Genomic DNA, 16,687 nt, shown 5'->3' with positions numbered 1-16,687 from the left:
TTTCTTGGTGTTGTGTTGATCTTTCAGAAACTGGCTCTGACGCTTATTTTAAAGGTTTCGAACAGCAGGATCCAAAGCTATTTTCATTGTTTTGTTCCCTCAGATGCTAAGACGAGCTCTTTTCAAGGGCATAGGGTTGGGGGTTTTTTCCAGAAGCTTAAATGCTACACACTTCCATAAGCTCACCAGTCACTACACAATGTATTTATTTATATACATTAATTAGATGCAACATATCTCATTTTTAGCCCAGAACATGGAGTTGGACAGGGACTAGCTCAGAAGGAAGCAGAGGGGATGGAAAACACTCTACCTTGGCCCCAGCCTCCTTGCTGAGCTGCAGCTCCCACCCCGCAGCCCCCTCCATTCCTCTGGAGCCTGCGGGTAACTGGGGGCAGCTGGAAGATGCCCATCAAGTCCTCACGAGCTGCTGCTGGGCAGCACCCCTGCGGCCCCAGAAACCTATAAATGCGAGTGCTCCCCAGCCCACCTCCCCAGAGCAGGGAGGCTGCTGGGATGGGACAGAGCTCTGCCTGCAGGATGGCTTCAGGCGATGGCAGCAGAAGGTAAGGGTCCCCTCTGCGGGCGAGCTGGGGGATCTCGGGGGTACAGCACGACTGCTGAGCAGTTCTACGCGCACCCTCAGCTGTGGCAACCACCTCAGTTCTGCGGGTGGAGCTGTTCCCCCTCCCCATTCTGCTCTGAACACAGAATGACCAGGCTCCTCCCCTCAAAAAGCTCTAGTATTCCACCTGAATTCATGTCCCTATCGGCTCAACACAGCATTCGAGACCTTTCTTCCTACAAGGAAGGAAGCAGCTCTTTAGCAAACCCTTCCCAAGAAGCTTTGGAGGAACGCAACCAACCACACAGCTGTAGGTTGTCCTAAAAGTTTATTGCTGCCCAATTAGTACAGGCGCTGGGGCTTCCCCATGGTGCTCTTGATATACAAAGCACGGACATTCTGCCAGTTCTTCTTCAGCAAGGACACCAGAAAGTTGATGGCCAGGTGGATGTTGTAGACGAGTTCATCCTCTGTCATCTTCACGTGACCGACGGCCACAGCCAGACAGAGCACCTGGGGGACACGGACACCAGGGTCACTCGTGCAGGTAGAGGTTTTGTGGGAACATCAAAGATTAGAGCCAAGCGACTGACAAAACAGCCCAGCGCTGACCTAAACTCATCAGGCTATCAAATGATCTCACATTCTGTCAGCTGGACATGACTTCTCCAGCTTATCCATGGGTGTTTCCACAGAGCTCATTCTATTTGGCACGTGGCTCCCATGAATGTGTCTGGTAGCATCTGGATGCCATCTCTGAACATCAGCTTGCTTCCTCAGAGTGCAAAGGTGACTGAGAGATGGGGAAACCAGGAAGGATGTGTAACAAGCTGTGCTGAACTGGCGCTGGAGCGGGAGCAGACCTCTGGTTTAACTCCGCTCCCACACCCCGCTCATCAGGCGGTGTTGGCACGTGCCCTGCAAACCGCTAACCCAGCGCAGCACAGATGATTAGCTCCAAACTTCACTGCTAAGCATGGCGCCAGCTTCACTTTTTGTTTTAGGCACCAGCCCTTTCTTTCCGCATATAACACGCGGAGAGGCCAAGCCCCTGCCTGCCAGCCTCGCGGAGGAGCTTGTAAGGCGATGTTCCCCACAGGCTGAAGACAAAAGGATTTATGAGCGAGCTGACAGGCGAAGTGTCAGGACATCATTAGCTCAGTTACTTAAAACACTCCAGCATTTGCAAACTATCACATTTGCTGTGTCCTCCCAGTTGTTGTGCCCCCAGGCCCAGATCAGCTGGAGTCCAAGGATGCACCTCAGCTAGCAGAGCTGTTAATTCTGAATAATACCCATGAGTCACATTTAGACTGCTGACACGAGATTCAAAATGCCTGAACAGGGTTATTTTGGTTTTAGGGAGTCAGCTCGCCTTGACGTCTCTTGACAGCAAGAGCCACTATCTGCAGAGCTGCTCCGAAGTTCACTTGCAGAGTCAAGTCCCAAACTTGCCTCTGGCAAAGCACTGCTGCGTGCACAGACCCACGGGGGCATGCCTGGCCTGCAGGCCCCACCCTGCAAGTGTCACCCACTTACTGGAAGAAGTGTTAATTATGACTGATTGTGCTCAGGATTGAAACATCAAGATCATCTCCTAATCATCTGCTCTAAGCTCTTTCAACCACAGATAAATTACACCTCCTTGCCAGCTAGCAGCTGAATGCTGCGGGTACTGCCTCCCTTTGCTGCAGAGATTGTCACCGGCCACTGTTTTAGGAAGATGCTCGAGGGACACCTACAGCCCAGACCCGAGATGGCAGCCACATACAAGTGACCGCCCCCTCACAAATAACCCTCAGGTATGCAGCTGCCTTGGAGAAGAAAAGCCCTGCTTTACCTTCTTCATCTGAAATTTGATGGTAGATTTGACCTCATCAACCTTGGCCACCAGGTTCTCATTGTGAGTGAGGAGAGAAGGGAATTTGCCGGCTTTGTTCAGACCCGGACCCAGGATTCGAGGAATTTGCTTGATCAAGGACTCGGAAGCCAGGAAGGCATCGTACTTCTTAGCTGCCAGGAGAGAACCAATGTAGGTAAGGACAGACTCTCAGCTCCTACACTGAGCTTGAAACTAACAGCTCAGCTGGGACTGCGCTGCTCCGTTTCCTTCCACACGTGCATTTCCACATTCCCAGAGTCCTGCCTAGCTGAACCTAAACTGTTTTTATTAATATTATACTAGAAATTACTCCTGCAACAAGTCAAACCCACCAGAACCCAGCTTCACATCCTGACAGCACACTCTTAACTCTATACAGTTAATTTCACTGAAGAAACTGCCATTTGTTGAGCCACAGGTGACCAACGCTGAACTCCAAGCTCTACCAGGAGCCTCCTACCACAGCCCGCATGCATGCGGATGGATGGATCACAGATCTCGGGGAGGTTTAGCTAGCAGCCGTGGTATCCTCTGTCATTTCCTAATTGCGTATGGTTCCATGGCTAATTATGGATTGAGTGGGAAGTTTTTCTTGTCTGCCTAAGGTATGTATCAAAATCACTTTGGCTTTGCAGGGAGGGAAGGGTTTTATCTCTTACCAAGTGAAAATAAGCAAATTTTCTTCTATTTGTTTAAGCACAGCAGGACTAGATCAAACTTTTGCCTTCAGTTTTACTTGGTTTTTGCTGCACTCCAGCTCCCTGATCAGTCAAGTGAGGAACACCAGCCAAGGGTGGAACTTTCAGGGAGACAGGAACAATTCTCCTATATCCCTCCCTTGCGGGGGACAGCAACCAACCTCACTCCTGGCGGGCTGACCTGTCAGATCTTCTGCACTCCTAACAGGTTTTTGGCTCTTCTGGGTAGTTTCTAGACAGATACTGTACTTCAGGCTGACTCTGGTCAGCTTTCTATTCCCTGCAGTTAACCATGACATGGAAATCTGAGCACAGGGAAAACTGTCCTGCTTACCCAGCCCTCCCAAGTTAGCCCGGGTACTCAGAGCCTGATCCACAGCCCCACTCACCCAGCTTCTTCACCAGCTTCTTGTTTTTGTTGAGTTTCTTCAGAGCCTCTATGTCCATGTGAGGGATGTCAACCGCTTTGGCCTCATCGCAGTGCTGCTGGTCCCCCAGCAAGCAGACCGAGAACTTGGGCCGTGGAGTTGACTTCAGCCTGGGGACGGAAGGTCTGAATTACCACTAACCGCCAGCGCCACACGGATTTCCATGGGAGCCATCGCGGAGATACCTTACCACAGCGCCTGGCAATCTTCCTCCACAGCTCCTAACCTGCCTTCTCCAGCAGGTCGGTGGGGACAGCACAGGGGCCTCCCACACCTCCCCTCATGTTTTAAGACCCAGGGTAGGGGTCCGTCCAGCCGCACCCACTTAGCCGGGGTGGTCTGAACTACCCGAGCGGTTCAGCGCTGCGTCCTCCTGCTGCGGCAGCCGGCCTGCCCCTGCGGCAGGGCCCGGCGGCAGCGTGGGGGCACAGGCCGAAGGCTGGGTGGGAGCAAGAGGATGCCGAACCTGACGGTGCCGGAGAACCGCTTGTCTTTCTGCGGGTCGTAGTTCTTCAGGCTGATCTGCAGCTCCACCGTCTCCACAAACCTGAGGGAGGGGAGAGGAAAGCGGTGCAGGTGAGGGCCCAGCGGGGCTGGGGGAGAGCAGGACCCCGGCCAAGCGCCGGGGCCTGTCACAGGCCTGGTCCCGCCATGGCGCAGGGCTCTTACTTGCGCTTCTTGACCTTGCTGCCCTGCAGCACCTCCTTCACCGCCTCGTACAGCGTGTCGCGGGAGACCTTGCTGCTGCGGGGGGGAAGACAACGCGGGCTCAGGGCTGACCCTGCCTGGGCCTCCTGCAGGCCGCGGAGGGGGGGGGGGGACAAGGCCCCGGGCCCACCGCGGCCCCTCCGCGCTACCTCGCGACCGGCCCCCGCTGCCCGCCCCTCGCCAACCGCTCGGACCGCCCCGCGGCCGCCCGCCTGGCGCGGATGGAGGCGGATGGCGCGGCGGGCCGGTACCCACCTCATGGCGGCGGCTGGTCGGGACCGAAAGGGCGGGCCCGCCCCTTGCGCGCTATAAATAGGGGCAGATCTCGCGAGACTGGACAGCGTGGGGCCATGCTGGGAGCGGCGGAGTGTGGCACGGTGTGTCCGCCATGTTGGGAGCGGCGGAGTGTGGCACCGTGTGTCCGCCATGTTGGGAGCGGCGGAGTGTGGCACGGTGTGTCCGCCATGTTGGGAGCGGCGGAGTGTGGCACGGTGTCCGCCATGTTGGGAGCGGCGGAGTGTGGCACGGTGTGTCCGCCATGTTGGGAGCGGCGGAGTGTGGCACGGTGTGTCCGCCATGCTGGGAGTGGCGGAGTGTGGTGCTGGAGGGCTGTACCGGCTTCCCCGCCTCTCGGCTCCGGTCGGCGGACAGTTCCCTGTCCGCATCTCCTTCGTTGTTAAACGAACGGCTGTGCTCTCTTTGCCTCCTGTCTCAGCCTACCAGGCCAGGCGCTCCTCCATCCCTTGGCAGCGCAGTGATGAGGGTGTGCATCCCGGGAGCCCCGGCCCCACATCAGCAGCCGCCGGAAAGGAGCCGGGACGCAGCCCCTGCGTGAGCCTTGCTGCTGGGACAGGTTCCCCCTCTTGGGCCTCAGTGCTATAAAACCTCGTTATTAAGTTTACATGCGCAGGGACCCGCTGAAGGCCCGCGCTGCCCGCCGGCTGTGAAGGGCCTGCCCCAGGGCAAAGCCCTTGAGGGCGAGCTAAGCCTTTTGGCTTCAATGTGGGTACTGCGCATGCGCCGCTACGCTGTGCTCATGCGCATTGACTGCCCAGCGCCTCGCTCTTCCTAAACTGGCCTTGCTAGCCCAGTTCCGGGGGGCGGTGCCGCGGTGCCCCGGAACCTGGATGGCGGGCGGGGGGCGGCTGAGGCGCGGCGGTGAGCTCTGTCGCTATGCGGGTTGCGGGGCGGGGCGAGCAGGGGCCGGGCCCCGGTGCATGGCGGTCAGGCGGCGGACTCGGCTCTGGTCGGGTTTCCTCAGGTCGGTGTCAGTGGTGGTGGGGGAGGCCGGAGGGGAGGGGGGGAGATGGCGGCCGAGGGGCAACCGGGCTCCGGCGAGCTGCTGCCGCCACCTCCCTGGCTAACAACTCGGGGAAGGGCCCGCCACGTCTCCCCGCCACCCCCAGGGCACCTGGGCCTGCCCCGCCCCGCCGCTCCCCTCAGGGCTCGCCATGGCGCCGGGCCCTGCCCTGCCTTGTCCCCAGCTCGTCCTGGCGCGGGAGGCACCGTCCCCTGGCACCCCCGGGTGGCTTCACGCCGCAGCTTACACCTGGCTTTCCTCAGGCAGCGCCTGCCCCATCCCTTCCAGGGGGTCGCGGCCCCTCCAGCAGCGCTGACATGGGTTTGCATGGCAGCCATAGCAGCTGAAAGGGGCCCTACTCCCCAGCGACCCTGCTGGGATGGAGCCTTCGCTGAGAAACGAGCTGCAATGCCCCTCCGGAGGTGTCAGCCCTAAAAGCAGGCAGAGTCTGCTGCAGCTGGGGAGGAGCTGTCTGTCGGGTGTAGGGAGCACTTGGGTAGAGGGCACTAAGCGTGGCACAAAGCCTGGCTGCACCCCTGGGTGCTGCAGTGACAGACAGAGCGGTCAGGCTTGTTCCTTGAAATCAAAATGATAAACTATTAGCCTATCTCAGGGGTTACTCACGAAGAATCCACTGCAGCTGCTTTTAAAGGTAATCTGTCAGCAGAGTGCCTCTTTAGCCACAATGTTCTCGCGGGGGTGTGGATGTTTTAACATCATCTGCTTATGGCCCGAAATTCTGTTCCTCAGAAGGCCGGAATTAGACAGGAAAGGGAGGAGAGAATGAGGATGCTTCCAGGGACAAAGCTCATCATCCTGCCTCTGTCTCTTGGAGCACGGAACACCCTCAGCCTGTAGGTTCAGACTTTAAAGTACTCGGAAACCTTTCCTGCAGATTATTTGGAGGATGGGAAGGGCTTGAATGTGCCGTCTACACTATCTCTAAAAAGCATCTGTCAGTTCACTGGCTTGATAAGCTTTATCTTATATTTGTCTGTGGAATAGATTGTTAGCCCTGCCTGCCATTGGTGTGGGAAGGGTGCATCTTTTGTCCAGTTTATAATCTCCAAAATAGTTTGCCATTCAAGCCTTTCTTAATGTACAAAAGTGAGTATGCATATGTTGGGAGAAAATAAAATTTGAATTGTTCTTTTTATTTAAGGCTTGCAACAAAGAAGACAACCCGCTGTTCCACAAACCTCTTGCTCTGGGTCCTGGTGCTCTCTGCGAGCACGCTGAGTAAAGTGAACTTCATGTCTGAGGACCAGTCATTGGGGCAGGATGGAGAGTTTGGGCTTGCAAGCAGTGACCCTTAGTGACGGGACGACAGCCTACATTCAGCAGGTTGTCAAAGGTAACAGTTCCTTTGGGCTGTGAAGTCTAAAAGTCTCTTGATGATTGACCCTGTGAAATTAAAGTCAGACTTATCAGAAGTGCCCTCATGGCATGCGAGCTGTCATACGTCTTGTGCGGTGGCTTTGTATAGGAAGCTAGCAGCTATCTGTTAGATTTGCACAGAAGAGTGACGCAGCAGAAATAAAACATTCCTCTGGTTTGGAAATAAAGCTTTGGAGATGGCAGAGCTGTTGCTGTAGAAAATGAAGGTTCTGCTCAGACTAGAGTGAGCCCTGGTCTTTCCAGGGTGACTGGGGAAACGGAGTTCACGTTATGGCCTGCAGGACTCTGTTCAACCAAAACTTCCCCTGAAGCTAAGCAGGATGTTTTACTTCACTGAGATGCATAGAATTTGGTTCACAGTAGTGCTTTTCTCGCTCAAAGGGGTGCTGAGCTCAGCGGTGGTTAACTGAAGTGATATCGGTGTCAAATTCAACACCTGCCCTTATTTTGGTGTTTGTGAGGTGCTGCTTCTTTCACCACCCACTGTTCCTGAGAAAAGGGACACGCTGTTTCCCAGCCTGCGGAACGGGATAGTTGAGTTGTGAGGCTTCATGTCCTGGGGATTGCTCTCTTGCTTTCTTTTCTGTGCGAACTCACTGCAAGTTAATTCATGTGTGGGGTTGGACTTCCTTGAAAACCTCTAGGTTTTGTGACCCGCCCCCAAACATTGTGCACCAGGTGAAAGCAACCTGGATTCCTCATGTTCAGTTGGGATAGAGCAATGTCCTCTCTGCATCAAAATAATTTGGTAACTAAAATATTATAGGGTCACTCAGAGTTACGTTATTTTAAGAGTCCAGTCTTCACGACCCATCGAGGGTTGCAACACTTGAGGTCCCTTTAGGTCCTGTAATTTTTCTCCAAGAGTTGATCCTCCACCAAAGTAGAACAAAATAAATCTTCAGGCCCCTGCTGATGCCGTTAAAAGCTCCCAGTTGAATTTTTCTCCAGCACAAGCATAATTGCTTTCTACTTTAGATCCAAAACGCTTGGCGCACATCATTCATTCTGCTTCTTGGCTTACAGGGCTGTGAAGGGCAGCTTGTAAACAAGTGATGACTGAGGTTCTTTGTCTTGTATCCTCCTGTCTAGGAAAGGGAGGCTCCAGCATTTCTGGGAAGTTAAGTGCCTCTGTGGCTATTCAGGGGAAAGCTTGATAAATAACAGCTTATAAGTAACGGTTTCACTGTCTTCTGTGGGACTGGTTTCCTTGTGAAGATGCAGCAAAGGGGACAGCTTGTGGGACCAGAAAGACTGGACTCTGCGGGCAGTGCTGATGACATTTTTTTAACTGTTTCAGGTGAAAAACTGATTGAAGGACAGGTCATTGAACTTGAAGATGGGACCACCGCTTATATCCATCAGGTGACAGTTCAGAAAGGTGAGGACTGTAAATTCACCTCTTTCTTTTTAGAAGGACGTTGTACATGTAACTGCAATTGTCTGTGTTCCAACAATCGGGCTCCTCTATTAGCTCTAGCTTTAAGAAGTCCATATAGGTGTAGGGTTTTTTCCCTTGCCTATGGTTTTGAGACTGGATAAGCAAGGACATAGAACATGTGATTTCCTGCAAATTTTTTCGCAATCTGACAAGAAGGCAAATTTGCTGGTGCTGTAAGCAAATGTTTGTTAAGTGTTGTTTCACCTGTGGGCTCTCTCACAGTTGTCAGTCTGACAGATCACAAGTCTACAGCAAGGCCAGTAAGCTGTGTGATATGTTTGTGCCAACTACAGAGCCCAAACAAAGTGGGAGCAGTTGGACAGGAATTTCCTCTGAACTATGAGATAATATATTACTTCTGGACTAGGTGTTTGGGGGAGGAGGGAGGGCGTTGATGGAAGAAGTGTCACCTTGGTTGTTGGCCCATCAGCCAATGTCACCTCTGAAATGAGGTGACACTAATCTGAGAAGTGATGGGAATTCACTTCACGTGAATCCTCCCAGCCACGATAAGGTGTAAAAGGGCAAGTAGAAAGAACTCCGTTGCTCTGGGCAGTCCTCCCTTCGCCCTTCCAAGTTCCTTGTATGCCACCTCCCTTTTCTGTTTTTAAAAGGTTGCTTGAAACCCACTGAGACTTCCAATAAGGTGTGTGGATTTTTTCTTTTCTTTTAGAGTCTGTGGCTTTTGAAGATGGTCAGCCAGTAGTGTTGGAAGATGGCAGTATGGCCTACATACACAACACAGCTAAAGGTAAAGCGTGTTCCCTGTTTTTCCCTTGGCAGCTGGAGCAGAAGCTGCTAAAGTGTTGCAGATTTCCAAGGCTCAGGGAGATGAAGAGTGCCTCGCACTCAGCAGCTCTTTTACATTTGATTTTATTGGTTTTCTCTTGCAGAAAGTTATGACCCCAGCACCTTCGAGGCCGTCCACCTGGAGGATGGCTCCACTGCCTACGTACATCGTCCTGTCGTCATGCCACCTGGCAGCACCATCCTGGAAGTGCAGGCAGAAACTGGGCTGGAGGAGTTGGCTGGAGAGGAGGAAGATGATGCCTTTGATGTTGAGACTATTAATGCATTAAAGCAATACGCCAGTAAGGTGAGGACTCAACGCTTCTTTCATGGTCTGCCAGCAGCTCTGAGGGGCTGGTATAGTAGCCCACGTTTTGCCTGGGGTTTCAGTGGCCTCCCTTCATTAGTACTTCTGTATATTTGTTTTGCAGCAATGCCAGCTTTGAGAAGAGAAACTGGACAGGGCTCCTGTCAGTGGTGGCACTTTCACAGGTGGCTGACAGTTAAGGACCTAGAACGGGGCAGTTTACTGCTGGACCCTCTAGCTAGTTCCCGGCTAGTGCTGGGCCTTTTACTCTTAACCTGCTGCAGGCACAGATTTGGGAAGAGCAGAGAGCTGCAGTGATACAGCTTGGATCTTTTTCTGGCTGTATATGTCCCTCCTTGAAGGTGTTTTCTTGCTGTTTGCTAGGTTTCTCATAATGCCACCTGGGTATGATATTTATTCTCTTCCACAAACGATTCAGGCAGCAGATCAAGACAACCTTTTACGTGTCAGGAGTGGCTAAGTTATGGCCACTGTTTCCCATGTTGACAAAGGCCTCAAAAACCAAAATAGCTTCAGATCCTAACGTGTTGTCACTGCAGTGCTCCATCTGAATGTCTTTGGTGCTGCCGTTTTCTCCCATCTTCATGGTGTTGTGGGAGAAGGGGCTACCAGGAGTGTGCCGATACAGTGCCCAGCTGGGCAGCATTGAGGTTTGCCGATGGAAACCTTTCTGCTGTGGTAGGACCAGCCCCCTCTCGCTCTCTGGAGAAGAGTGGGGTGGCACTGCTGATGTGAATGCCTTTCTGCTTGGGTTGCTCACCTGCTCCACGCTGTACAGGGAGGTATGAACAGTCCCCATGCCTCTTTGCTTGTAGGTGTCTGATGAGGAAGAGGAGGGAGTGACAGACACCTGCCATACGAAGAGTGAGGATTCCAGCGATGTCCCTCCCCAGGTCTGGATTTTTCAGTGATGCATTTCTAAAACTAGGCTGAACTGCCTTTCATGCAGAGCGCTTTGCCAGCTAGTAATTAAAAAAGCTCTGTGGCTTCTCTGCAAGGTTAGCAAATATATTAGCTGCAAGTTTTAGAAATGAGCTAAGTGAAGCACAGAGAGGTGAGTTATGTGTCTGAGAACACCCAGTGAGTTTGGAGGTGGGAACAGGAAATCCTGGTTCCTAGACCCCTGCTCTGTCACCTGGGTTTTACCATATGTGCACAAGCTGTGTTTGTAGGAACATGTTTTTGTGAGGATAACTGAAGGAGTGCATATGTATGTCAAGGAGGGAAATGATTTGTGTGGGCTTTGCGAAGCCTGCTGTAGTGGTTCGCTGGATTAATTTCCATTCATCTCTTGGCAGGATTTGCGGGAGGAGGAAGTGCGCGGCAATGAGAAGGGGCAGCAGGTCAGCAGTAGAGCTTTCCGTTGTGGGTACAAAGGCTGTGGCCGCCTCTATACCACCGCCCACCATCTAAAGGTAAAGCAGGTGACATGCAGTTACGCAGTGTGCAGACCAGACATATCCCCGTGTTATAGTGCCAGATCAGAATGCTGCTATACAAAAGGCTGAGCTGTGTGCTTGGCTCTCCGCAGGGAAAAGTTCAGGGCAGCAGCACATCACTCTGCAGTGAGTTTCTGTCTCAGGTCTTTGGGGAGATGCTTTCAACCTTGAAGAACCAGGAGAAAGCATTTGTAATTTGGAAAAAGTCAAATGGAATATATCAGTGAGAAGAGGCTTTGACCCATGAGAGATCCAGATGTGTTAATTAGCCGAGGTGAAATCCAGCAGAGAACTTCAGATTCTCTCCGCCAGCTAGATTTCTCCACACTGTTTTCCTTCCTCCTTGTCTTGCACCTCATTTTAGGGACCTGTTCTTTCTTTTCCAGGTACATGAACGTGCTCACACAGGTGACCGGCCATATACGTGTGACTTCCCAAGCTGTGGGAAAGCATTTGCTACAGGTAACAATTTCTCTTTTGAGCAAATTTTGTTTTCTCTCCAGTCCAAACCATTCTTGGGTATTAGCCCTGGCTTTTTTCCAGCAGAGCACAATGAGCATAGCCTTTAAAGCCTTCTGAGAAGGAATTGCAACATGGGAGACTGCCCAGGACTTGATTGATTACGGACAGATGAAAGGGGTTACAGGAAGAAGCTGAGTTGTCAGTGGTGTTGTGAGGCTGTTTGGATATTTTTTTCCCCTTCAGCTTTGCAGACACAAGACAGCCATTCAAAAATGCATGAACTGAGAGGTGATACACAGCTTGCCACAATATTTCCTTCTCGTTATAAAATGTAATTGTGGTTTCTTTCCTGGACAGGTTATGGGCTGAAGAGCCACCTGAGAACCCATACTGGTGAGAAACCGTACAAGTGTCCAGAAGATTTGTGTAGCAAAGCCTTCAAAACCTCTGGGGATCTACAGAAACACATCCGGACACATACAGGTGAGCAGTACAGGAGAAGAACTGAGCTCCCTGTCAAAAGGGTCTCCAAGATAAAGTACTGCTTCAGCCTTTGTCCGGGACATGCCTTTTTGTATCTTGGGTGAGGCAAGGCAGAGCTGAAGTTGTCTTCAGACAGAAGTACATGGGTAGTAGAAGCAGTACTAGGGATTCTCAACTCAGTTACGAACAGCAGAGTAAAAGGAGTAGGGATGCCAGTGTTGCTAGTGGAAATGTGCCAGCAGTTGGATCTGATCTGAGGTCTTGTTCTAATACTGTGGAGGAGTAAAGGGATATAGGTGTCTGTGTTGTAGCAGGACTCTCATCCACGTTACTCTCTCAATGCAGGTGAGCGTCCCTTCAAGTGCCCCTTTGTGGGCTGTGGCCGCTCTTTTACCACATCCAACATCCGCAAGGTTCACATCCGAACGCACACAGGTGAGCGGCCGTACATGTGTCCGGAGCCCAACTGCGGAAGGGGCTTCACCAGTGCCACCAATTACAAGAACCACATGAGAATCCACACAGGTAAGAAGAGGAGAGGGTGAAACGCAGACAGCTCCTCCCCAGTCATCTGGCTGCACTGACAGCCTGTGGCAGCAGGGAAATCTGTGGGACTGAAATGGTCATTTCCAGGCCCGGCATTGCAGGGGAAGATCTGGGGGTAGCCAGGGAGTTAAAGGAAATAGGAATTGCTTTATTGGGCTGATTATTGTTCCAGTGGTCTGTCTTCCCCTGATGGGGAATCCCTTCCCAGAGCACGAGGAGAGTGAGTGGGTTAAACTCTGCTCTGCGGTCTCTGCCCTAGGAGAGAAGCCGTACATGTGCACTGTGCCAGGCTGTGGAAAGCGCTTCACAGAGTACTCCAGCCTCTACAAGCACCACGTGGTCCACACGCACTGCAAGCCCTACACCTGCAATAGTTGTGGGAAGACCTACCGCCAGACCTCCACGCTGGCCATGCACAAGCGCAGCAGCCACGGTGAGCTGGAGGCCACGGAGGAGAGCGAACAGGCCCTCTACGAACAGCAGCAGCTGGAAGGTGAGCAACCACTCTGCCATCACCTGCGGCAGGCTTGGGTCAGGCCGTGTGGCAATGGGGAGAGAGGTGACAGCAAGAGCCTGCAGCCGCTCTCCTCTCAGACCAGGCTGTGCCGTGGCCTCCTGCCTCCCCCATCAATCCCAGATCTGTGTCACAGACGAGAGTAAAGGGCTTCCCATGGTCCTTGCTGTATGTCAGGGGTTGGGAACAGACTCCTGCCCATTCTGTAGCACGGGGAGAGGTAAAGAAAGACTCTTCTTCCCAGGCCAGTGCTGGGCTGTTGTCATCATGATCTTGTGCTCTTCGGTGCTGGCCCTTCAGGGAACAGGCAGGTCCCGGGGTCACGCGTGTGCTTTCACGCTCTGGTTAGCACTTCTCTCACCCCTTTTGCTTTTCCCCTTCTGTGACTCAGCTGCTGCTGCTGACAGAGGCTCCCCTCTGAAGAGCCAGCATATTGCTTTCCTGTCAGAGATGGAGGAAGATGAAGAGGAAGATGATGATGGTATGCCTACGCAGGTCTCGCTTATCTCTCAGGATGGGACAGAGCAGGTATGGACACTGACACCCTGGGGCACAGCAGTAACGGAGTAATTCTGCCTCTACCGAGCCTTGGCGTTCTCTTTTAAGGCTTTTTTCAGCATAAAACAGACACTGGGGCTTCATGGGCTCTGTCTGTCATGAGGGCTTCCTCCTTACAGCCTTACCCCACTGCTGCAGTCTTGATATGGAGGGTAAAGAACGGGCCTCTGGTCCCCGACTCGCCTTCTTGCTGGACGGGGTCTTGCAGGCATTTGCCCAGGCTTGCGTGCAGTGCCTGGCAGCCCTCGCCTCCCGGCCAGCTGTCGAGAGGCAGCTCCCAATCTCTGCTGACACAGGCTGGATTTGGAGATTGGTTTTTTCCATCGTTTGTATACGGCAGTGCTTTTCTTGTACTTCCCTCCACCAGCTGCCCATGTGCTGACTGGGAAAAACTCCCTTCTGTGGCATGGGGCAAAGGAAACAGCTGCTGCGAGTAACACGTGTTTCCTCTTGGTCTGAGATGCTGCTTGCTGCAGCGATGCGCAAGCTGTCGCTTCAAGGCCTGGAGAGAAGATGCTGAATGGGAGGTGTGGTAGAAGGGGGAGGGCTGGAAACCTGAGGTCTGTGAGTTCTCCATCGATTCTGTCCATGACCCTGGGCAAAGCCCTTGGAGTTTTCTGTGCCCTAGGTCTTGCATGCAGAGGCAGAGAGAATATTTCATCCTTATTGAGACCTTTGTGTTGCTAAACTCCGGAGTTGCATAAGGCTTCCTGAGGAGCCATCCTGGCTGAGAGCATCCGCTGTTATCCTGCCCAGGTCAGTTTGTCGCAAGAAGACCTGCAGGCCCTGGGCAGTGCAATCAGCATGGTGACGCAGAGCGGTGCCCTCGCCGTGCCCGAGGAAGAGCTCGCAGCTAGTGACACGCACACCGTGACTGTGGCCAACACGGATGGCACCGGGACGGAGCCGGTACGGACAAAACTGGGATCTTCCCTTTTCCCTGCAGAGAAACCAACTGCCTGCTAGAAGGGAATTGCATTTTCTTTTAAAACACGATTGGTTTTTGTCTTTAATTTTTCCTAGGTTACCATAGTCACTTCTGGGGCAGTCATGTCTGAAGAATCGGCCATCACATCCCTCCGTCATCAGCAGGTGGCATTGCTGGCTACTGCCAACGGCACCCACATAGCAGTGCAGGTACCACGCAGCTCCTGCTGCCTTCCCCTTCGTTCCCCTGTCCACCCGCTGGCTTCAGCACTTGCCCTCTTGCTCTGCCGCATCTGCTCTTGGCCAGGGTGCTTGCTCCTTAATTCCCAGGTGCCCTGTGTATAGAGGAGAGCGGAACTGGATTACAGAATGCTCCTTTGTAAACAGCCTTTCCCCATCGTAGCCGTGTCTCTGCTTTGCCCTGTCGCTTTCTCCCTGTGTCACCCACTGCCAATCCCTCGTACCTCTGCCCTGCTGGGGGCTGCCCTGAGCGAGCCTGCGCCTCCTGAGCCCACTTTTTGGGAGGACAGTGTTATCTCTCTCCCTTTCCTCCGCTAGTTAGAAGAGCAGCAGAGCCTGGAGGAAGCCATCAGCATGGCCGCAGCAGCCATCCAGCGTGAACCTGTAACGCTTGACGCAGCTGTGTCTGAGAACGGGTGCTGAGACCCTGCAGAGCCCCCCAGCAGGCAGAGCCGGCAGCCCCAGCCTGTTCTCCGTGGGGACGGCGGGAACTGCAGGAACCGGGCCAGCTGGCGCGCAGAAGAGGTGCGGCGCGCAAGCGAGGGAAGGCGTCCGAGACCAGCGGCCAGCCTGTGCACCGCGCAGGCGGTGAGAGCTGATGCTGGCAGCGTTGGGCTACCAGAGTGACCCTGTTCCAAGGGCCCTTCTCTCTGAGGAGGGATGTCAAAGATACTTGGCTGCTGCCTTCTCCTGGAGGCTCCACTGTTTTCCTGGGCTCTGAGCAGCAAATTTCCTGCTCCCTGCCTTGGGCACTGACTCCCTCTGGCTGGAGGAGATGGCAGATTGTGTCTTCTAGTATTTATTTCTTCATGGCTGAGATTTCTAAGACCTGCCCGTCTTCTGCAGTAGAGGGGGAACTACAGAGATTTCAGCAGGCTCTGGGAGTGCAAAATATTTTTGGAGAGGCACTTCCTGCCCTCTGCCTCCAGGAATGGTCCAACAGCTCCCCTTTCCTGCCCACCCTGCCAGGGAAGGGGCAAGTGGGCAGCATGTGCACAGAAGCGATAAAGCCCCATCAAAGCAAGCCCAGGCTGTCCTGGGCTCCATTCTGGAGTGGTGACGAGTTCCTGATGCTGGAGCGAGCACCCGGGCTGGCTCCGGCAGCAGTTCTCCCATCTCTTTATCACACTCTGCTCTCGAGCAAACTTCCTTGGCAGGCTCGGCGCTGTGGAGCAGAGCGAAGCGCTCCCTCCACCAAAGCCAACCAGCACTTGTTGTGGGCTGAGCTAGGCTTGGATGTAAATACTGAGTTGAAATAAAAACAAATTAAAAATTTTCTTTTTTAAAAAAAGCACCTTTTTTCTCTTTCAGTCCCTGGGCCAGTGGCTGGCAGAACGTGGGATGGGTGTTACTGGTTGCAGATGAAAGATTAAGGAAGTTCGGGAGATTTGTTGAATTGACCGAAAGTGCCCTGCCAAAGCAGTGATTGTCCAAAAACAGCATTGAGGAGGGGTGCGAGCAAGAGAAGTTGTAGCTTCTGAGCTCTCAGCGTTGTCTTAGAGTGGCTAAGAGCTGTCTCCTGAATCTCAAACCAGGCCTTGGCTCTTCCAAGGGCTCTTGCAAGCCTAGATTTAGGGAATTGTGTCACTTGATACAAAAAATGTGTCTGCAAACACATCTTACAACCCTCTGAGCTGGGGAGAGACCTGGGCTGGCTTCCTCAACCCAGCAGGAGTCACCTCAGCCCCTCTCCTGCGTCCCTCTGCCCCGGGCAGTTTGCAGACAAAGCCAGCGCAGAGAGCACCACAGAATCAGGTGGTTTATTTTTTTTATATACCCGAGGAGTTTGCAGAGGAAGAGGTTTCTGCAGGCGAGGAACGGGTATAACCTGGGAAGGCTGCAGCAGGCTCGATCTCCGAGTGCCTTCCTAGGTGCGACTGATCCCAAAACAAGCAGGGCTGGAGCCTTTCCAGAAGGCATAGCCCGTGCTCCTGCTGCGAGGGGAAGCTCCTCATTTGAATCCCAGAAGCAGAAGCTGCTG

The 16,687-nt window shown here is 53.3% G+C and overlaps 2 protein-coding genes across 2 annotated transcripts; one reads left to right on the top strand and one right to left on the bottom strand.

Moving 5' to 3' along the window:
* Nucleotides 1-876: 876 nt before the first annotated feature.
* On the bottom strand, nt 877-4,565 carry RPL10A (ribosomal protein L10a). Its single transcript, XM_059831179.1, has 6 exons — nt 4,537-4,565; nt 4,243-4,317; nt 4,040-4,120; nt 3,535-3,683; nt 2,406-2,578; nt 877-1,078 (listed from the first exon to the last, which is right to left on the bottom strand). The coding sequence occupies exons 1-6, from the start codon at nt 4,539-4,541 to the stop codon at nt 908-910; spliced, it is 654 nt and encodes a 217-aa protein (XP_059687162.1). The 5' UTR covers nt 4,542-4,565; the 3' UTR covers nt 877-907.
* Nucleotides 4,566-5,510: 945 nt separating this feature from the next.
* Nucleotides 5,511-15,972, top strand: ZNF76 (zinc finger protein 76). The gene is made up of 14 exons (XM_059831139.1): nt 5,511-5,542; nt 6,744-6,935; nt 8,280-8,360; nt 9,094-9,171; nt 9,314-9,516; nt 10,836-10,952; nt 11,363-11,438; nt 11,796-11,921; nt 12,267-12,446; nt 12,727-12,960; nt 13,373-13,509; nt 14,296-14,448; nt 14,563-14,676; nt 15,025-15,972. Exons 2-14 carry the CDS (start codon nt 6,863-6,865, stop codon nt 15,127-15,129), a joined length of 1,677 nt encoding a protein of 558 aa, XP_059687122.1. The 5' UTR covers nt 5,511-5,542; nt 6,744-6,862; the 3' UTR covers nt 15,130-15,972.
* Nucleotides 15,973-16,687: the final 715 nt, after the last annotated feature.

The sequence above is a fragment of the Gavia stellata genome, chromosome 30 (assembly GCF_030936135.1).
Source record: "Gavia stellata isolate bGavSte3 chromosome 30, bGavSte3.hap2, whole genome shotgun sequence".
In the NCBI taxonomy this organism is placed as follows: Eukaryota; Metazoa; Chordata; class Aves; order Gaviiformes; family Gaviidae; genus Gavia; species Gavia stellata.
Note: the sequence above shows the minus strand (reverse complement) of the source record. Positions and strands in the feature narration are given on the sequence as shown.